Source organism: Taudactylus pleione, unplaced genomic scaffold (genome assembly GCF_031769625.1).
Source record: "Taudactylus pleione unplaced genomic scaffold, aTauple2 ptg000095l, whole genome shotgun sequence".
Taxonomy (NCBI): Eukaryota; Metazoa; Chordata; class Amphibia; order Anura; family Myobatrachidae; genus Taudactylus; species Taudactylus pleione.
Genome location: NW_028284497.1, coordinates 200,682 through 223,843, shown reverse-complemented (window position 1 = coordinate 223,843; position 23,162 = coordinate 200,682). Strand labels below are relative to the sequence as shown.

The following is a 23,162-nucleotide window of genomic DNA, read 5'->3' as shown; positions in this document are numbered from 1 at the left end:
CCAGGCCAAAAGGTAACGCCCGGAACTGAAAGTGTTCGCTGCGGATTGCAAACCTGAGGGACCGCTGATGGTGCAAAAGAATAGGGACATGCAGGTAAGCGTCCTGTATGTCCAATGACACCATGTAGTCCCCAGGTTCCAGCGCCAGAATGATGGACCGTAGTGTCTCCATCCGAAACTTCGGCACCCGCAAAGATTTGATGAGAGCTTTGAGGTTGAGAATCGGACGAAACGACCCATTGGGTTTCTGCACCAAAAAGAGATTGGAATAGAAACCCTGGCCCTTCTGGGAGAATGGAACAGGCACTATAACTCCAGCCTGGAGCATAGTGTGCAAGACTTTCCGCAGTTCCACTGCTTTGTTCCGGTCTGATGGTAGACCCGTGGTGAAAAATCGAGCCGGAGGTCTGTGCCGGAAGGAGAGGGCATACCCGTGTGAGACCACCTCGAGAACCCAAGTGTCTGTCATGGTGACCGACCAACACCTGGCGAACTGCAGCAGGCAGCCTCCCACTTTGGGATCCCCCAAAGGGAGGCCCGGACCGTCAGGCCGCAGGCTTGTCATCTGGCTTAGGGACCGGACGTCTGGTACTCCAGGCCTGCTTCCGGGGCTTGGCCGATTTCTTGGGGCCAGCCTGTCGGGGAAAGGACTGTGTCTTAGGCCTACCCTGGGCCCTATAAGACCGAAAGGACGAAGTACCTGAACGAGAAGGAACAGCAGCCGACGGGAGACATGCCGATTTAGCTACCGCCAGCATGGCTACAATTTTGTCCAGGTCCGGACCGAAGAGAACTTCTCCGTTAAAAGGCAACGCCTACAAACCCTTTTTGGAATCAGCGTCCGCATTCCAGGATCGCAACCACAAGGTGCGACGAGCAGCCACAGCTGCCGAAGAAATTCGAGACGCCAGGGTACTAACATCCAAGGCCGCTTCGTTGATATAAGTGGCCGAATCTCGGAGATTGCCGATCAACTCCGTCTGCTCAGCCGAACAGTTGGAATCGAAGGACGCCTCCAACGTATCAGCCCAGCGCTCCATAGCTCAGGCAACCCAGCAAATGGCCATAGCCGGCCGCGCAGCCCCCCCCTCAAGGGAATAGACGGACTTCAGGCAGATCTCCACCTTGCGGTCCGTAGTATCCTTAAGGGAGGACATGGATGGCATGGGTAATGTGGCACTACGGACAAGGCGTGTCACATGAGAATCCACCTGAGGAGGGGATTCCCACTTTGCAAAATAATTGTCCGCAAACGGATACGCCACTGCTAACCGTCTTTGAGGCTGATATCGTTTGCCTGGCTGTTTCCACGCTTCCTCTAGGTGGTCAACTAATTGCCCCGAAAGAGGAAACACTGTGGTATCTCCTTTAACATCTTTGAAAAAGGCGTATTTGGACTTTGATACCGGAGGCTCCTCATCCTCAATAACTAAAGCAGTATGGACTGCACGAATAAGGCCAGGTATATACACCTTAGACTTGGCGTCCGACTCTTTAGGACGGGAAGTTTCCTGGTCAGAAAGATCCAGAATCTCCCCATCATCGGACGTCCCGTCGTCATCCTCATAAGGAGCAGACAGAGACGCCACCGGCCGCATCACAGACTCCCCTTGCAACACCTCTGACAAACTGCTGTACAGAGCTAGTTAACGTATTAACCCACGCAGGCTCATGAGAGACCTGAGGAGGGGAAATAGGGAGACTGTGGGGTACCATCAATTGTCTTAGGAAACCCTGCATGGGTGACGACACCACTGACTGCTGGGACAAACCCATCTGAGTGAGAGCAGGCTGCGGAGCTAACTGGCCCACGAGGGTTGTAAGCGCTTTGGCAAAACAAGCCCAGGGCGGCTCCTGTACCGGAGTCGTGACCGTAATCGGCCGTGTCAACGCATAACACCGTTGACATAGTCCCTCCGCACTGCCGTCCCCCTCCGCTATAGGTACCTTGCATGTAGTACATAAAAGCTGGAGAGGAAAATCACTTTCAGACATAATGGTAAGTATGTGACCCCTCTCACTAATACTCATTAGTATAGTGTGAGACCACCCTGCAAGCACCGCACAGCAAGGGCTTTAGCAGAAAGAACAGGGACAGATAAATGCTGACAGATAGAAAAAGAAAGTACAGGCAGCAGACGCTAGCATAGGTCACATACAATGCAAAGAAATCAATTCCTGCACTATCCGCGCTGATCCTCAACTACACAGACTCAGAGCCTGGTAGGACACAGCGCTGCATACACAGACCTTATCCAAACGGAGGAGAGGTATGCAGGGGAACCCAGACCACGATGCCACCGTTCTTCAGCTTCCAACAGCGCTCACCATGCTTTCCAAAGATGGCCACCGAGGAGCAGAGAGGAGGCTGGCCTGGGGGAGGAGTGCTGACACAGGACCATTCAGCGTGTGCAGAGAGGGCTGTGTGCAGCGGGGGAGGCACCGGCTGTGAGACAGGGAAGGCGCGCTCCCCTGGCCTGCATTTAACCCCTGGGACGCCGCAGCGCTACCGCTCTGCCGCGGTCCTGCTGTCCCAGGGGGGTAGTGGAAGCGCAGGTTAGAACCTGGCTCCACGCTGCAGACAGTCCCCAGAGACCCCCTGCCTGGGGACTCTGGACCATGTAACAGCGGGGACCCACCGCGGGACCCCGCTGCTTACCTTGCTGTCCCCCTTGGATTCCGGCCATGGTCCCGAACATCTGGGGTCACCGCTAGCTGTGACCCCAGATGCTCACCAGCATCCCCGGATCGGTACCGGCGTTCTGGTACCGGCGGGGGTGGAGGGAAGACGGCATGGACGTCAATACTGACTGTCCATGCTGTACTTCCAGATGTGCAGCCACAGCTGCTTGAAGAAAACTTCAGGGGCTCTTCTTTAGCCCCCACTCCAACAGGTGCATCCGACTCCGGCCGGGCACCAAACTAAACTGAGATGCCTTGGCTCGGGGGAGGGGTATAGGAGGGGGACCCTAGTGCATCCTGGGAGGCTGAAAGCTTAACTCTATGGTGCCCGATGCCTGACGTCATCACCTATACCCCAAGGTATCCTGTGGATACCCTATGGACCCTGAAGTAGAAATACCTTACTAAATCGTACTCACATTCAGCCAATTTCCCAAGATTATTTGTCTTGATTAGATCCAATATGTCCACTTGGAAAACACTTTCATCTCTTGGTACGGCCGTATGGCTGCTATAAAAATTAACGTTTTGCCTCGATTACTAGATCTCTGGCAGACACTACCTATGCATAATCCCATGAAAACGCTGAGGCTTCTCCAGGGGAACTTATTAGATTTCATCTGGGCAGGAAGGAGGCAAAGAGTTAAGATGCAGCTACTCCTCGTTTGGCATGGGAGTCCCAGATCTAATAAAATACTATTGCGCAGTACATATAGCCTCGTGAATAGTCTGGCATGCTCCCCCAGACTATAGGGTCTGGACGACAATAGAGGCCACTACAGGTTGAGTCTCCCATATCCAAAATGCTTGGGACCAGAGGTATTTTGAATGTCAGAATATTCTGTATTTTGGAACATATGCATACCATAATGAGATATCTTGGGACCCAAATCACAGAATGCATTTAGGTTTTATATGCGCCTTATACACACAGCCTGCAGGTAATTTTCTACAATATTTTCAATAATTTTGCGGCTCAAACAAAGTTTGTATACATACATGAAATTCATTTATGTTTCATATACACCTTATACACAAAGCCTGAAGGAAATTTTGTACAATAATTTTAACAATCTTGGGCCTTAAAGTTTGTGTACATTGAACCTACAAAAAGCAAAGGTTTCACTATCTCAGTCATGCTAAACAAAAAATCTGTATTTCGGAATATTGGATACGGAAGACTCACCCTGTACTCACCCCGCACTCGACCACCCCCTGCTACACTGTTGCCAACAGTTCGCTTCACGTTAACTGGGACCTTTGTATCAGACTTTAAAACCTCCGATCCTTCCATCCATATTTAGTCCCTATCTGGAACAATCCTGCCTTCCCCTCGGGTATCGCCAACCGCTCCTTTTATTCATGGACTCACCATAACCTTCTATCTTTACTAGACATCGCACCACTACACACTACACACCTTCCCTGATTATACCACCCTGCAAAATCGTTTCCCTCTCTCAAAGAATGTTTTCTTTCAGTTTTTACAAAGCGGAACAGTCACAAACCAGCGCCCCCTCTGGTCCTATCCCCATCTCCCCTTTAGAATCGTTATGCTGACGCGCTCAATGTACTAAAAGCCAAATTACCACTTTGTATCAGTTACTGCTCTCTCTTCAGCAACCTCCAAAAGAAAAATTATGAACTAGCATGGCATAGGAGCGGGAGATAGGTGAGACGCTATCACCCGAGGAATGGTCGAAAATTCGACTTGAAGTGGCCAAGAGCTCCATTTCAGTGCATGTCAAAGAGAATGCCTACAAGCTGTACTATGGTTGACACCTAGTCCCCACTTGCCTCAAATTAATCTATCCAACTGCTACTGATCTATGGGCCTGATTCAGAGCCGTTCGCTATTTGCGGTCGTTCGTTCAAAAACAAGGGGTGGCTATTCAAATGATCCGTTCGCAAATTGAAGTCTGTTCACACCTCTAAGTCTGAACGAGCGAGCAAAACATACGCTCGTTTATTTGTTAAAAACGCCCCCTGGCCGCTCGCACCATACGTCATGTCCGCTATTTATTAGATTAATCGAGTACATCGACCAGCGTATGAACTGCTCGCTATTCTTGTGGTTGGTTTTTGCTACCACAATTTTGCGAACAGTTCTGGCTTAAAAAAAACCCAGTGACGTGGTCAATGACGCTGCTGTTTTAAATATGCACACCCATAAAACGCCCGTTTTGACCTTTAAGCACGCCTGCGTTCTGATTTCCACTCCCCGTTTTCAAGCACCTTCCCCTGTTACCACCCACATACGCCTCATCCTGTCACTCAAATTATCAGGCATTCGCTATTTTGCGAGCACATGAATTTCGGCCGCACTGACTGGTTCGCGCATGCGTATAACGATCCGTACGCATGCGCAGATGTGCGAACATCGCTCGGAACGAGCGTACTGCCGCTAGCGAGTGGCTCTGAATGAGGGCCTATGTTGGCATCAATGAGGTCAAGCGGGGGCTATGCTGCACATCCGGTGCTAATGTCCTCATACAATCTTTTTGGTAGGAGGTTCATAGATCTGTAACAGGGGCCAAGATACCCTATTTTTAGGCCGAGCCTCCTTTAACCACTATCTAGTTTCACCATATCTGTACGTTGTGTTTTTGGAACTGGCAAGACACCGACTATTACCTTCCTCTCTGTTTCCCCATCCCTCTCCCCCTTTTTTCCCCACTTGTCCTTTCTTAGCTTCCGCTAGTTGTTAATTAATATTGTGAAAAATTGTCCAATATCGGTTTGGCGCTGGATCGCAGCCGATGTCAGCTTAATTATCTGCCTTCACATCTTTTGACAATATGTGAAAATTGTCTACTTATTGTACTAATCATAATGTACTCTGTATCTGCAACTGTTATCTTATATTGTTAACCATTGAAAAGCTTTTAATAAAAAGATTTCATCCAAAAAAAAAAAATCAGAGAGTTATGGTATAACATACCTTAGATAACTTTTTCTTCGAGGTCCATAGGGTCCACAGAATCTACCTTGGAGTATATGTAGTGGAAACTATCCACTGCAACAAACCGCTTCTAGCTTTGCAGCTCCCAGTATGAATCGGTTCTCCTCCCTATATACCCCGCCCCCAGCCACAGGCATTCAGTTTGTAAACAAGCCTAATGGCAAGAGACGGAAAGTGGAGAAGGAAGTATATCTCACACAAGAACACTCAACATACAAAGAGGGAATCAATGATTCCAAAAAAGGAAAAGAACAGATCCCAACTGAGGCCAGGTGCGTCAGGGACGGTGCTCTAAGGACCCTATGGGCTTGAAGAAAAAGTTATCTAAGGTATGTTATATCATAATTCTGATTTTCTTCTTCAGGGTCCATAGGGTCCACAGAATCCATTTTGGGGACGTCCTAAAGCAGCTCCCTTAAGGATGGGGACGCTCCTGCGCAGAGAGGAGAATCTGCTGCCCAAAGGAAGAATCCTGGGAGGCAAAAGTATCAAATGCATAGAATTTGATAAAAGTATTGACGGAAGAACAAGTGGCTGCCTTGCACAGCTGTTAAGCCGAGGCGCCATGTCTAACCGGCAACGACGGTCCGACAGACTGAGTAGAATGTGCTGTCACCTTGTTAGGAACATGGAGATCAGCCTGTGTATAGACCAAAGAAATAGTCGTATGCAGACGGCGAGCCAAAGTCTGATTGTTTGCTGGCCAGCCTAGTTTGTGAAAGAGCGAATCTGATTTCCTGATGGAGCTGGTATGATCCACGTAGATACGAAGGGCTCAAACCACAGCCAGGGAAGCTTCACCTGTAGACAAGTCTGAAGACTGAAAGGCCAGAAGTACAATCTCCTCATTTATATGAAAACGGGAAACCACCTTTGGAAGGTAACCCGCCTTAGTACGGAGGATAGCCCTATTTTGATGAAAAATAAAATATGGAGAGCGACATGACAGAGCTGAAAAGTCAAAAACTCTACAGGCCGAGGCGATAGCGAGGAGAAAAAGTGTCTTCGCTGTCAACCATCTTACGTCCACCATATCCAAAGGTTGAAAGGGAGCAGTCTGCAATGCCTTGAAAACCAAAGTCAATTCCCCAGGTGTCTCCGGAGGGACAAATGGAGGTTGCAGCCGGAGAACCCCATGCAAGAATGTTCTAACATCAAGCAGAGGGCCAATTCTGTATTGGAACAAAACTGACAATGCAGAAACCTGAACTCTCAAGGTAGCCAGGCGAAGACCTAAGTCTAATCCTGCCTGAAGAAAAGCAAGTATTATTGCGACCTTGAAAATCTTAGGGTCATTCTGAACACCAAAGAAAAAATGATTGCCAAATGATAGATGCGGGTGGAAGCAGGCTTCGTTGCCCTCAGCATCGTCTGAATCACAGAGGCCGAAAAACCCTTGGCCTTGAGGACGACAGACTCAACAGCCATGCCGTCAAAGTCAGTCGAGGTAAATCCTGATATAGGCAGGGAACCTGCACTAGCAGATCCGGCTGTAGAGGCAGTGGAAGTGGACTGTCTATGGATAGAACCAATGCCTCCTGGGTCAGACAGGGGCTATTAGTATTATCCTGCCGCCTTCCTGCTTGAACTGTCTGATGACCCTTGGGAGGAGGGAGATTGGAGGAAACAGGTATGCCAACCTGAAATCCCATCTCATCACCAGAGCGTCCAAGAAGGCGGCTGAGGGGTCCCTTGTTCTGGACCCGTACCTGGGGACTTTGTGATTGTGACGTGCCGCCGTGAGGTCTAAGTCTGGTACACCCCACTTGTCCACCAAGAGTTGAAAGACATCCGGATGAAGAGCCCATTCTCCAGCATGTATGTCTTGGCGCCTTAGGAAGTCCGCTTCCCAGTTGAGAACACCTGGAATAAATAAGATGAGCCGTCATGACTGCCATTAACTTGGTAAATACCCGAGGAGCTGTGGCCAGCCGGAAATTGGTAATGTTGCTGTTCTACCGCCAATCTCAAAAATCTTTGGTGGTATTGTGAAATCGGAACATGCAGATATGCATCCTGTATGTCCAGGGAGACCATGAAATCCCCAGGCTCCATCGCCAGCATAACTGACCATAGGGTTTCCATACAGAATGGATGAACCTGTTGAGAGACTTCAGATTCAGGACAGGGTGATGTTAACCATTTGGTTTTTGAATAAAAAAAAAGAAATTTGAATAATAACAGTTTCCCTGTTGCATCACAGGAATGGGGACTATGACTCCTGACTTCAGGAGGGCCCCCAATAGACTCCTGGTAGGCCGAAGCCCTGACCGAGTCTAAAGGAAGGTTTGTATACAGAAACCCAGGCATCCGTAGTTGTCTGATACCAGACCTGGGAGAACTGTTAAAGTCGGCCTCCAACCCTGAGACCCCCAGGGGGAACCCCGCCCCATCAGACAGTAGGCTTACTATCTGGCTTGGAGGCAGGACGTTTGCTTGAACAAGATTTCTTGGGCTGACGTGTCTTGCGGGCATGACTGTCTAGAGGAAGACTGATCTTTCACCCTACTCTGTGGGCGAAAGGACAGAGCTACTGACTGCCTAAATTTAGGCAATTCAGCAGACTTCAGTGTTGCCAGAAAAGTCACTGTGTCTTCCAGCTCTGGTCCAAACAGTACCTTCCCTCAAAAGGCAGATTCAAGAGCCTTCTTGGATCGTGTATCCGCCTTCCAGGTTTTTAGCCAAAGGGATCTTCGAGCTGCAACTGAAGTCGCCGAGACCCTAGAAGCCAAAATCCCTGCGTCGATGACAGATTCCCTCATATACACAGCTGCTACTCGCGCCTGATAGAGAAAAGACTGCTGTTCTCTGGTAGCCACAAGCATAGTACTTTCCAGAGATGTCGTCCATTCTTCCATAGCTTACGCTACCCAGGCTACAGCCATGTCTGGCTGATAATAGCTCCAGATAATGAAAAGATTGCTTTCAAATGATTGTCAAGTTTTTGATCTGTAACCTCTATTAAAGAGGATGCGGCAGGAATGGGAAACGTAGCGCTCCTAATCAACCTCATGACATGAGCGTCTATCGTTGGGGGGGACTTCCCATTTGTTACACTCACCAAGTGCAAATGGGTACAGAGAGGTTATATTCCATGTAGCATGGAAATGCTTCCAAGGAGTACTCCATGCCTCAGACATAAGCTTTGCCACACAAACAAATGGGAAAAGGGGGACCCAAACTGGGCGCTTAAACCACAAGACATATCACAAATATACAATCAATATACGTTCCTTAGAATTGTAGGTCTTCATGTAGAATTTCTGTGGATTTGGACGTCTATCCTTTCCATAACTCACTGTGTCAAATGGAGGTAGACTCTCATAAAGGTATCTTTTGATGTGAGAATGCCGTATCAGTGCTCACTCTGAGGACAATCAGACTCTGCACATCAGGGTTTCTTTAGCCCAATAAGAGCTATTTTGCTTTAATTACTACGTGGTCCGTGCCAGATAACATCTTATACCATTTATACATTTGTCATGTCTAAAGGTGTAGGTGAGAAGGATGATATGCCAGTACTAAGATCATGTGTGTCTTGTTTGGCAGGCTTGTCTGAGCAGGATGTTAACCGGGATGGATTGTGTAGCTTCTGTTGTAAACAGCTACCTATTCAAGCCAGTACATCTAGAGCTCCAGCGCTAGAACCACCTGGGTGGTATCAGGTTTTGGCGCACTTAGTGGACAAAATCGCAGAAGCGTGGGCTCCGGCTGCGGTATTTCCCTGTGCTATGGGGTATTCACAGCAGTTGCATCCTTCTATATACATATATATGCCCCCCATGAATTCCTGTTGGGTTAATTCTACTGCTCACTCTAGTCAGAATATGCCGCCGTCTATAGCTCCTCAGCAGCCAGATAGACAAGTGGCGGCAAAGCAGGGGCATAAGAGAGGTTCCCATCAGTTGCCTTATGACGACCCGGACTCCTCTTCAGGAGCTGGGAGCTGCAAAGCTAGAAGCTGTTTGGTGCAACGGATCGTTTCCACTACATATCCCAAAGTAGATTCTGTGGACCCTATAGATCCTGAAGAAGAAAAAAGGGATTTTTCCAAATTCGACTCCTAAGGGGGGAAAAAAAAGGGCTAAAATGTTTCCTTCCCCTGTGCAATGTCCTGACTTACTGTCTCATCGTGACTGTAGCACAGTTCAGAATTCAAACACCAACTGTCTTCCCAAGTGCTGCCAAACATCACTGGAAGTTGGTGTGTATCCCCTATTTGAATAGTGAGGGAAGGGAATGTGTTACTACAGAGGTTAGAGAGGAAAATGTGTTACTACAGAGTTGAGGGAGGGGAATGTAAAATGTGTTGCTACAGGGTGAAGGAAGGGAATGTTAGAAGACGGGCAAGGGAGGGGAATGTGTTACTACAGAGGTGAGGAAGGGGAATGTGTTACTCTAGAGGTGAGGTAGGGGGATAAGTTACTAAAGGTGTGAGGGTAATGTGTTACTACAGGTGTGAGGGAGAGATAGTATTTCTACACAGGTGAGGAGAATGTCGAATGTGTTACAACACAGGCGAGGGAGGGAAACGTGTTAGTACACAGGTGATGGAGTGGAATGTCTTACTTTAACAGTGATGCATTACTATAGAGGTGAAGGATTAATGTGTTATTGGAATGGTGACATGGAAATGGAAACAGTAAATATCTGAGATCTACACGGGTACATAGAAACATAGACTTTGACAGCAGATAAGAACCACTTGGCCCATCTAGTCTGCCCTTAACATGAGCTACTGTAGCATCTAAAAAATATATTATATTATATATATAAATAATATACACACACACACACACACACACACACACACACACATATACACACACATATATCACAGTGCTCGAAGTGGGAATTTAGAGGTGGGGGTATGAAGATTTGAATCCAGACCCAGAATCCCCCCAACTCTCACTCCAGTGGCTGTCCTGTACTGGATGACACCCGGTGCGGTCACCACAGAATAGTGAGCGCAGCTACCCTTTTAGCCCTGCTTTTTTCTGAGCCACTGCACCTTTCACTTACTGCATTTCTCCCTGCCTGCTTCCCCTTCTCTCACCCCGTCCCTTTCTCTAACTGATTCCCCCTCTCACCCCCTCTACACCACTAACTGCCTATTGATCTATCTCACCCCCTGCCCCTCACATTAACATATTCCCTCCTACAACCTCCCCTCTTACCTCTAGCTACACTGCAGCTGGAACGGAGCTGGGGCCTGGAGCATTTGGTCCCTGCTGAAATTCAGTTTAATGACCACACCGGCTGCCAACCAATCCCGGCTCGCGGACCAGCTCACCGGCCGGATCTGTGAGCCAAGTGGCAGCTTCTCATTGGGTAGCGCTCTGTGAGCCGCGATTGGCTGGCTGTCAGTGCCGCTGCTTACTAATGCAGTGGAGCAGTTACCCGAGGCTCCTGGCTCCATGCCAGCGCCGATAGAGAGAGGTGTCCCCAGCGGGACACATCGCCCCACTTCAACCACTGTGTGTGTGTGTGTGTGTGTGTAATATATACATATATATATATGCAAATGCTACCTCTCTATTAATGCTCACCCTATTTTAATTTAACTTAAAGTAAAGTTTTCTGCAGGGACCATTCCCCCAGCTATTTAAACTTGTCCCTACTTTTACATATCCTTCTTTTAAATTCACTCACCTATATTAAAAAGTTAATACAGTAGAACATTTTTAATTCAACTTGCAGATTCCTACTGATGGAAAGATAGAGGACCCATGTTTACTCCCATAAGTGGTTATTATCCTGTGTTACCTTGACTTCACTAAGACTTTCTGTATTTTGCCACGCACCCCAGAAGACACATATTTTACTTGTTATTTCAATATTCCAATGGGGAGCCTGGAACTCACATTCCCATGTGCAACTCAGTACATTACCCTCCTGTGATTTGTATCTACATAAACTATTGAAACACCAAACACTGACCAACCATGCTTCTTTATGTCTCCTAACTTATGGTACATGACTGCATTTAAGACTTAAGAGAAGTGAATTTAAAGTTGCAGTTGAAGGTATTTAAGTGTATAGGTTTATAAATATATTATGTAAAGACTATTTGCAGACTCAACATACTCTGGCATGAGCGTGCCACGTACTGTATTTGGACAACATCTCAAAACAGAGGAAATATTTGGAGTTCCAGCACTTCAGTACACAGCGAATCAGTAGCAAGAGTTACCAATGAAGAGAAAGTGGAACAGTGTGCCCTAGGTAGGTTTTTGTCTAGTCATATGTATTGTTATTATAGATATAAATAATAATTACTGTTTTTATTACAAACACGTAACAATTTTTTCCCAAAAAAACAAGCAGAACAAGTAGCCCAACAAGTCACCAAAAACCCTTTTCTTAGATATAGAAAAAGTATTTGATATGGTCAGCTAGCTTTACCTTTGTGCTGGCCTGCACTTATTGGCTTTAGACGCCCTTTGTTAATACCCTTCCCAGCTCCAATTTTTTAAACAATTGTTAAAATAAAATTATTATTCATCGAACCCACCAAGAATGCGCCTTATCGCCCTTGCTATTTGCTTTGGCTATGAAGCCTCTTTAAATACCAAAAAGAAACTCCAAAGATATTGCTGTGCTTTAAGAATCCAAACTAAAATATACAGTCAGTGTATATTTATATATACAAGAGAAATGTTCCATGTACAAAACACACACAAGTCTTTGAAAAGCTCCTGTCCTCTAGAATAACTGTATTTGTGTACTATTTCATATTTAGGGATGGGGTCAATATCCCGATAACAGGGATTCTGGTGCTCAGAATACCGATGCCGGAATCCTGACACTTGTCAGAATCCAGACAGCCGGAATCCCGAAGGTAAGTAGGGGTGTTAGGGGGAGGATTAGCATTAGAGGGTTAGGCACTAAGGGGGGAGCATTAGGTTTAGGCACTAGGGGGGGAGGAGATTAGGGTCAAGCACCGAGGAGGGAGGGTTGGGTTAGGGTAGGGAGAGGGTTAGAATATTGACCGAGAAGTGTTGGTATTCTAACACTGCCAGGATGCAGTCATCGGGATCCCGAGCGCCGGCATCTCGTACCCATCCCCAAAAATACACTGTACAATTGATGTAAATGTAAGTCTGCTTTGAAACAATAAACATTATCATCATTCCAAACTAATATATACATTTATTTACAAAATATTAACTTTTTTAAACCTGAGAGAGCAAAAAAAAAAAAATATATGACCTGATTGAGCAAAATGAATTATATTAATGAATTCACCATGCACTAATTCTAAAAGATCACCTTTAAAATCCTTGACCTCAGGGAAAAATCTTTAAAACGCAGACAAATGTTACAGGTCAACTCAGAATATGAACATTCCTGCAAAAACTGTGTGTGAATAGTGTTAATATTCTAGTTTTATTGTTTTTCTCTGGCATACTTGTTAAAATGATAAATAAATGTAAAGAACAATGCTCTATGTAAGAAATGTCTCATACGGAGACTCACTCCACCCATTTCTTTTACATTTAGTAGTGTGCTCCGTGAAAGTTTGCGTTTTGAACGTCGCAAAATGCTGACTGGCTACAGGTTCATCAAGCCATATGCTCTAATGCTCTGACTGGCTTAAGGGTGCTATAGCCACTCCTACTCCAACACATACAAAGGAGATGCCACTTTGAACAATGAAAGAGTTAGGAGAAAAGATTTGTATCGGTCTTAAAATCTACAGACCTATCCTGTTCTACGTCAGGATTCATGGAGCAGACCCATGCATCGGGGTACTCTTTCTCCACAGCACTCAGCTGGAATGGAAGCGTCCTCCACTTCAAACATAGATCTGCAAGACACAAAAAGATATCTTTTTTAAGACAATAACAGACTCAGAATACCAATCATGGAGAATAATTTGGACAAGTAACAACCAGATAAGTTTTGGTATACTTGCACATTCATTTGTAAGTTGCCAAGTGACAAAAGTTATTATCGACCGAAATAAAAGATTATATTTGCCAGCACAGATTTCTACTTTATATATGAAATCTAAGGGTCTATTTACTAAGCAGTGTTAGGAGACAGAGTGAAAAGTGATAAGAAAGTGATAAGGTGCCAGCCAATCAGCTCCCAACTGTCATTTTTCAAACACAACCTGTGAGATGACAGTTGGGAGCTGATTGGCTGGTACCTTATCACTGTCTTATCACTTTTCACTCGGTCTCCTAACACTGCTTAGCACAGTGGTCAGGGAACAGGGGTAAATTACCCCACATGGGGTAAAAATTAAATTCCTGGGGGAAATGGACGGACAGCCGGGCATGCATATGAATCATTCTATAATATAGAATGATTCATATGCATGCCCGGCTGTGCCGCAGGGAGGCTCTAAGCCGGACGCCCGCTGAGATGTTGTTATTACCAGCGGGCGCCCGACTCCTTCCCTGCAGCGCCGCGTTAGCCGGAGGCTGGAGTGCTCTTCTGAACTTCCCATAGTTCCGTGGAGCAGCCGGGCGGACAGGACGCGGCGGATGCAGGAGCGGGGATTAAGGAAAGTGTTTTTTCGAGTTTTTTTTTGTACAAGCGGCACTACAGGGGCATTATATGGTGGCACTACTACAGGGGCATTATATGGGGGCACTACTACAGGGGCACTACTACAGGAGCATAACTATGGGGGCACTACTACAGGGTCATAACTATGGGGGCACTACTACAGGGGCATAACTATGGGGGCACTACTATATGATTGCCTTCATTTCAAATCAAGGGGGTAACGTCAGCGTATCTAAATATATTTGGGGGTAAAAGGTAAAAAAGTTCCCTGATCCCTGGCTTAGTAAATAGACCCCCCCAGTCTCTTAATTAATATTCAATTGTTAAAAATTCAGCAACACTGTACAGATAATATTTTGCTTCCATGAGAGAGAGAGAGCGCGCGAGCGTTGTTTTTATTAACACTTCACAGGTATTTGATGTTAAAAGACGCCAAATGTGTATTATTGATCTTAATAATATACATGAAATGCATGGAAGGATATATACCTAACTAGTAAACGTTGAACGACTGCACGATATGTCATTTGCCAGCCGCCTCCACAAGCATGGGGTTGTTCATCAAATTGACAGATTGAGCAGCATGTAGGATCAATCTGTCGATGCGATGAACAACCCCACTGGAGTGCGCCTGGTCGCTCATAGTGGGTACACACTAGCCGATGTGTCGGCCCGATCCGCTGGACCAGGCGACATATCGTCTAGTGTGTACCCAGCTTAAAGATGTCCTCCGTTCATGTTTTCCAGGTCACCTGAGGATCTTTAAATTGTGACAGTTGGTCATGCATGTGCACCCAGCTAGGTGCTTTGAAAAATGTGAACTGTTAGGGGTCCTGAGGACTGGGGTTGTGAAACACCATACTAATTAATACAGTAATACCCCTTCCAGACATAAGCAAAAAAGACCAAAAACGGGTTTTTGCACATGAACGCACATCGCCCCGGGTCTGGCATATGTCTAAAAGGTCCGACCCGGGATGATAGTCCTGGGTCTGCGACCCTGGTCACTATCAGAGTTTTTCCAGGGTTGACAAACTGGCTCAGGTCTGAAAGGTGTGACCTGGGACATGCCTAAAAGAAATTGATTGGCCGGGGACAGTAGCGCATAACTCAGGTTGTCACCCACGAGTGACGCATTGAGGCTAGGTAATGAGGACACAGTCCCTATAAGTTAAAAAATTATTTGTGGATAGAAAAAAATACTTGGTTTTAAGGAGACTGATTAATATGGTACAGTGTGATGTAGTTTCATTAAAATATAACTTATTTTGAAAATGAATGTAAAATATACAGAAATACATGTGCCAGCAAAATTGTTGAAATGACATTGGGTCCCATTTAATATTAAACATTTGCAGCATATGCCCCAAAAATGCCAGTGTGCAGGGGATACTGGCAAATATTAGGTATCCCCTAAATGTACTATGGAGGGATTGCAGCAGATATCCTTCCATTTACGACAGCAGACACATAGGTTTCTCTATGGTGTTGGATGCTGCTCGATTTACTGAGCTCCGGAATGCAAAGCCAACTTGGCTTATCCCATCTGAAGATGGCGTTGTGCTGCTGTGACTACAATTCGCAAACCTAATCCGGAGAGGGCTCTGACGCTATGGCTGCTGCACATGTGGGGTCAGTAGACCGTACATGGGAAGGAGTTCAGAGAGAGGAGTGAAGAGATCCCTGATGCGGTCACTTCACTCTGAGCACATCTCAGGAACAGGCACCTTTCAGAACCCCTGTCCCTGCATGTGCAATTTAATCCATTCAGGCGCTACTATCGCATACTGCAATGCCATCATGGGCACTAAAATTGTGCCCCGATCCCACGGAGTATGTGATAATTGATAAATGGGCCCCATTGAGGTGTATTATTACCAGTTATTTATATAGCGCACACATATTCCACAGCACTTTGTATGAAAAACTGAAATAAAGGGGATGATGTAATAGGCTCAGATTTGACGGAGTTGTCCGTTTTTCTAGCTACATTTAAAGAAGCAATCAGTTGTAAGGCTGGTTCAGTCTTATAACTGAATGTTTCTTTTAATTTAGCCGCAATCGCGCAAAAGAACAGACAGTTCCATAAAAATGGACACTAATATATCCCCTAAAGTGTTTAAAAACAAGGTGCTCGACTTCCGGCTCTGTCCCCTCCATAGCAGTAAAATCATCAGTTTACACCAACTTTCTTCTGAGACCTATTCTGCTCCCTCCTCACCCTCCGGAACCTCTCCAGAAGATATCCAGCCAGGATTACTGGTTTCCTATGCGGACATTGTGAAAGCTATAAAGGAGACTATGGCTCCCATGATGCAAGAGCAGGCAGATTGTCTTAAGCAGGCTCTAAAGGAGGCGAATACTAACATTATTCAACTCACACAACGAGAACAGGTTACTGAAAACAGGCTGGGCAAGACATTTCATCATGTTTTTAATTTAAAGCAACAGTATTATATGCTTAACAAACAAGTTTTGAACATGGTGGATGACCTTGAGAACCGCTCGCGAAGGAATAACCTACGAATCGTGGGCCTCCCCAGAATCCGCGAAGGGAGACGCATTGATTAGTTTCATCACCATTTCATTACCAGAATTGTTAAAGTTACAAGACTCCTGTGATGGCATTATAGGGGAAAGAGCGCATCGGATTGGTCCCTCCCGCTCTAATGCTGATGCTCGCCCCAGAGTGACCATTTTTCGCTGTCGTAATCTCTTTCACAGTGAAGCTCTTTGGTAAGCGTCCAGATGTAATCGTTCCATTAATTGGGATGGACACAAACTTTCTTTTTCAGGATTACTCTGCAGAGGTGACCAGAGCCAGGTGTGTTTTCTATTTTGTGTGTGCGGGACTGGTTAAAGATAACTATCGTATTGCCTTACTTTTCCGTGCCCGTCTCCACATATTCACAGAGGATTGCTTTGTGGACTTTTCTACACCGGAAGATGCTGACGCGTATCTCCGAGAAGAGCCCTGCCCTGGCCAAGTTGATCCCTGTTTCTCCTTCTCATATGGACTCTCGGGACAGATTGCCGTTTACGCATAAGTCGCCTCTTATCCGGAGTTTCTTGGGGACATAATGCTTCATTTCCTTGGGAGTTGGTATTGTATATTTAAATACTGTGCTATTGCATTATTTGCATTGGACTTTAATTGCAAGTATTTCTGTTACACCATTGGTGGTGGTGTAGGTTCTGTTATCATATCATACCCATCTCACTCCTTTACATTTTTATGCCATATAATCTGTTATATTGTTTTGATGTGTGAGATGGTCATTGTATGCTGCGGTTCCTTGGAGCCCGTTTCTCCATTGTATTTTGCGTGTGGTGTTCCACTGGCTGTGCACTCACCTCATTTTCTGCATCTATGTACAGTATGCCTGGAGGTTTACTTTTTGGCCATAGGGCATGTGGGTGACTTATGTTCTTGCTTTACTTTTACTGGTGACTTTATTCTATTTTTTCCCTTTTTTGATTTTTACTTTTTCCGTTCTGCATATATTTCTTTTATTTTTTTTATTACTGTGTTTTTCCCTTATTTGATGCTAGAGTGCACTGGGATATTTTCCTACAAATGGATTAGAGTATGCTTAACCTATCTAGATTCAAGTGGCTTTATGCCTAGTCGTGTTTGTTTGAGCTGGTCATTATGTGTGTTCGGATTCATACCTGCCCTAGGGTGCTTACGCTGTTACTCTATGTTTTGGAAAAAATAATGTATTCTCATTATATTTTTAGCTCATGGAATGTGGGTGGGATTAATTCCCCTGTAAAAAGTAAAAATAGTTTTACCTACATACATAAACTTGGGGTAAATGTGGTGATGCTGCAAGTTTTAAAGCTAAATATTATGGGTTACTCTGTAATGTCTTATACAAACTATTCGTCTAAGAAACGTGGGGTGGCCACGTTAGTCAGAAAACAATTAGCACCAAAATTACATACATCTCTGGTTGACCCATTTGGAAAATACGTTATTTCTGAAGCCACTATTTTGGGTGATAAATTTACATTCTGCAACTTGTATGCTCCTAATGTGTACTCCAGACGTTTCTTCCAATTGCTATTGGCCAAGCTTAGTCCTTTTATACATTCATCTTTATTTTGTGGGAGGCAATTTTAATATCAGCTTCTGTTTTTATGGACAGACAATGCCCTCCTGCTCGTCCCAAAAATCCTTCTCCTATTGGAATCCATCAACTGAACTCTGACCTCCAGTTAGTAGATGTTTGGAGCACTTTCCACCCAACTGAAAGAGAGTTTACCCGCTTGTCTGCAGCTCACGCTACTTTGTCCCGCATTGATTACATTTTGATGTCGGGGAGACTGTTATCTAGGATTGATGATTCTAACACTAAACCCATTAGTTTATCCGACCATGTCCTGATTTGAATTTCCCTTATCCCGGTGACTGATAGCGGTTCTTACAGGACCTGGAGATTCCCATCTTATTTGGCAAACTCTATTAAATTTAGAAATATGCTGGATGCAAACTGTCGTGAATATGCCCATAACAATGAATCACATGTGACCTCTCCCTCATTAGTCTGGCAGATAGCTAAATCTGTCCTTAGGGGAGAAATCATTGCGTATGTCGCCAAACATAAGAACTGTGCTCAATTATATCTACAAGTTCAAAAATATCTCACTATTTCCTTCCAAGACTTTAAATCCCGCCCTTCCCCTTGTACTCGTGAGAGGTGTCAGAAAGCAAAATCTCACTTTGATGGTATATTGGATAAAGCTTGCTTCTCGTCACACTTTTTGTAAACAATGTAAATTTTATAAACATGGTAAAAAGGCTGGCAGGCTTTTGTCCAACTTACTACAGTCATACTGCTCCCTCTTCTATTTCAGCCCTCCGCTCCCCTGATGGTTGTAAGGTCCATAGGGGTCAGGATATCACCAATTTACTCAGAACATTTTATGCAGATCTCCCTCCTCTATAAATAGAGGTCAGAAAGATACTTTTTGGGATTCAATTGCCTTACCCTTGTTGTCCTCGGATAATGCTGCCTCTTTGATGGCACCTACAATGCCTGAGGAGGTTGCTAATGCGGTTAGCATTATTGTCTGACTGGATATGCACCGGAAGACTCTGTAGATAGGAATGGACTTGTATCAAAGCGTAACTAATCGCCCTTAATTCCAGAATGTTGATGGGCAGAATGGATTTCCGAGGGGGCGTAAAAATCATGTAGATGCATGTCCCAGACCACTGCACCTCAGCCTCTCAAGTTGGCATCTGTGGTGACAATCAACCAGTTCCAAAAAGACCACTGAGATCCCCGGATCAGGTGTGAATCCTGGAGCCACCAACGTGTCTGCAGGGATAGCCTCAATATCTGCCTATTCAGTCGAGGATCTGATTTTAACCAGAGATGAACCAATTGGTTTGGAAGAGGTCGGACGAACGGCATCACCTCGAATGAGGCCACCATCTTCCCTAACAACTGCATGGCACTGAGAATAACAACTTGTGACAACTGTAGAATAGATCTCACTCTGGATTGGAGATCCTGAGCTTTCCTTTGTGGAAGGAACACTTTCTGACACTGAGTGTCGAAAAGAAGTCCCAAAACTACCATCCTTTGAGATGGTGAGAGGCTGGATTTGGGAAAGTTGATGATCCATCTAAAAGTCTGGAGCTTGTCTATAGTCAACTGAAGATGTTGCTGCAATAGGAATACTGAAGGCGCCCTGAGTAACAAAGTCGTCCAGATAAGCTATAACATTGGTCCCCCGAACCCTGAGCAGGGAGCTCATATGGGCGATCACTTTTGTGAAGACTATGGGTGCTGTTGACAGACCGAAAGGCAGAGCTCGGAACTTTGAAGTGCCAGTAATCTAAAGCCAAATCGTAGTAGATGATGATGATCCTTCCATATGGGAATATGTAGGTAGGCATCCTTGATGTCAATGGAAGCCAAGTATTCTTATTCCACCATGGAGTTGATAACTGACCTTACTGACTCCATCTTGAACTTTCCCAAATTGAGATAATGTTTTAACCGCTTGAGATTAAGAATTGGACAGAAAGATCCATCTCTCTTGTCGACAAGGAAAAGATTGGAGTAAAACCCCAAACCCTGCTGGTGTACAGGAATCGGAATAATTACCCCGGAGTGGACGAGAGAAGAGACTGCCTCCATTAGGGCGTTTCTTCTGCAGCAATCCTAAGGAAGAGTGGGAAAATAAACAATCTGGGACGGGACTCTCTAAGTCCATAGTGTAAACTCTGGACACAATTCCGCTCACCCAACGATCCGGGCAGGATTAAATCCCGAAACTTGAGTAAACGGGACCCTACCACTGGAAGGTTGGGGCGGGGGCATCGGGGCGTTAAACTGACTGTCCCTGCTGCCTTGGCTGCAGGTCGATGGGTTCCACGACCTTGAGAGTAACCCTGATGGGAGATTCTAGGCATACCTCGGAAGGCCTGAAATCTTCCCCTAAAACTGTGTCCGAAATGAACGGAACATGGGAGATTTAGGTTTTATAGTCGAGACAGGAAGAAAAGGGCTCTTACCTCCCGTAGCCTGAGAAATTTTAGAAAGCTCAGAACCAAATAGGAACCCACCCTCAAAATTTACTGCCTCCGAAGTGTGCTTAGAGTCAGTATCAGCCTTCCAGCTTCTCAGCCATAGAGAACGTCTGGCGGAAATTGCCAAAGCCGAGACTGTACATAAATAATAATAATAGTCTAATAAGGCATCTCCTATATAGGCCAGTGCCTCAGTGATCTGATCAGCTAAGGAAATAGCCTCCGATGGATCATTAGACTGGAATCCAGAAACCAACTGGGTCATCCAGGAGTCCAAAGCCTTAATGACCCAAGCACTAGCCAAAATAGGGCGCAATGAGACTCATGACAAAGAAAAAATAGATTTAAGAATCGCCTCGCTCTTCCTATTCGAGGGATCCTACAAAGTAGTGGACTGAGATGTAGGAATTACAGTGACTTTTGCTAACCTAGCAATAGGAGCATCCACCTTAGGTGGAATCTCCCAAGGCCTAGTGTCTTCTTCAGCAAAAAGAGAACGAGGCTTAAATCTCTTTGGGGCCTGAACTCTTAAATCAGGTCTGAGCCAGGCCTCCCTTAATAAATTCTCCAAAATGAGAGAAGGCTGAAAACATTAGCTCAAATTTTTTCTTTAAGAGTAGAAAAAAACAGGCAGACTCAGGGACAGCTGAATCCTGTAGCTGCAGAGTCTGACAAACAGAGTCAATTAAGAGTCCTACTCCTGAACTAGAATGGGAATCCTCTTCCCAGAGAGAGAGGTATCCTCCCAATCTGGATCCACTTCCCCTTCTTCCTGGGATGAAGAAGCCAAACCCAAGTCATCCCCAGGAAACTCCAGAGGGAATTGAACCATACGTCTCTTCATAACTTCAGCCCCAGCAGATGCCACTACCCTGTTCAAAGAGCCATTTCTTCAAGAGAACGGCACATATTTCGAGCCCATAATGGCTCTACACCAGGATCAGCTAGAATTGCAGCTGAGCGCAAGGCAAATCACTAGGCTGAGAATGGCGTAACTCTGCTATATCATCTGCCATTGTCCTGACCCAATCAGGCATTACAGAATATTCCATAGAGCCTCCTGGCTGTGAAGTCACTGACGTTTCAGAGTATGTTACGCATAGTGAACCTGGCTCCACACAATTTTTAGGTAACTTATTTTTGCAATTAGCAAAGTAAAAAACACAGCTGAGTCTGCCTTACTTTTTGGAGCCTTGTCTGGTTTCCCTGACATAGTGATCTTGCATACAAAAAGTAAATGGAAACTGTATATAATAATGTAAATTGCCTAATTCCCCTACAACAATAGTCCATATTATAGAACCATAAACAATACACTGCAAACGGTACATGAAAAATTTAATCACTGCCTGAATCCGTAACAGAATAGTGCAGAAAAATTGAACTGCAAACTGTACAAATTAATGAAAACTATTGCCAATTTCCCTAAAAGGCATAGAACAAATCATAACCATAAACAATACACTGGAAAATAAAAAAGAATCTGTAAATTACTGCCTGAGCCTGTAATAACAGAGTAATGCAGAAAATATAGTGCAGATATGCAGATAAGTGAATCACTGCCTAGAAACCCTCAAAAAGGGAACAGAGCAGCATATGCTGGAAAATACAACAATTCTAACAGCAATTTACACCACTTTAAGTTAAGTATACTTGCGCTGGTGTGTCCCCGTCAAAACAACACACATATATATTCAATGAATACATTTATTAAAAAGACAAGAAAGAAATAATAAAATGCTAAATAGCAGATCAATTTAAAAGTCCTATATAACAGCCAAGTAAATTGTACACGTACAGTAACACCTTATATTGCAACAATGTCCTATTTGAATACAAAAAAAAAAATCTAAGTGCTGGTTAGTAAATAAAGGTAGCAGATAGGAGTAATATCTGTTACTCCTATCTGCTACATTTATTTACTAACCAGCACTTTGATTTTTACAAAGACATAAATACATCTTCTGATTCCAGCCTGATCCACCTACATACGAAAATTGGAGGTTGCTCTCCTAGCCTGGACGCGGGCCGTTACTACAGCTACGTTGTGCTCATTAACAGAGGCACCCGGCTGATAAACTCTGCCGGCTACGACCACGTTGCCTGGTGTTTCCCCCATCGGTATTGCAGGGGAGCCGAACTGTTACAGAGAACTCAAACAAAAATCCGGAGAATACCACTCTGCGCTCACCCAAGATATAGAATTTACTTATCTTCAATATGAAGTCCTGATCTTGGGACCTCAAATCCTTTTTATATTGGACACTTTATATGATAGGTGTGGGATGTATGTTCCAATGTTGATGAATATGTGGGAACATAAAACATAGAAAAGAATCTAGTGCAGACGTATAAGAATTCACTTGAGTACACAATAATTCACATATAGGGGTGTATATGATCTACCCCAAATTAATACATATATAGTCCATTCAGGTATATGCTCTCCAT

At 45.0% G+C, this 23,162-nt stretch overlaps 1 protein-coding gene across 4 annotated transcripts in view; it reads right to left on the bottom strand.

The window, feature by feature from the left end:
- Positions 1 to 23,162, bottom strand: part of MORC2 (MORC family CW-type zinc finger 2) — a 143,645-nt gene that overhangs the window by 44,643 nt on the left and 75,840 nt on the right. For all 4 annotated transcript variants that reach the window (XM_088469866.1, XM_088469863.1, XM_088469865.1 and 1 more), the window contains exon 17: positions 13,349 to 13,454. In XM_088469866.1, the coding sequence (XP_088325992.1) occupies positions 13,349 to 13,454 (106 nt within the window). The remainder of the gene's footprint in view (positions 1 to 13,348; positions 13,455 to 23,162) is intronic.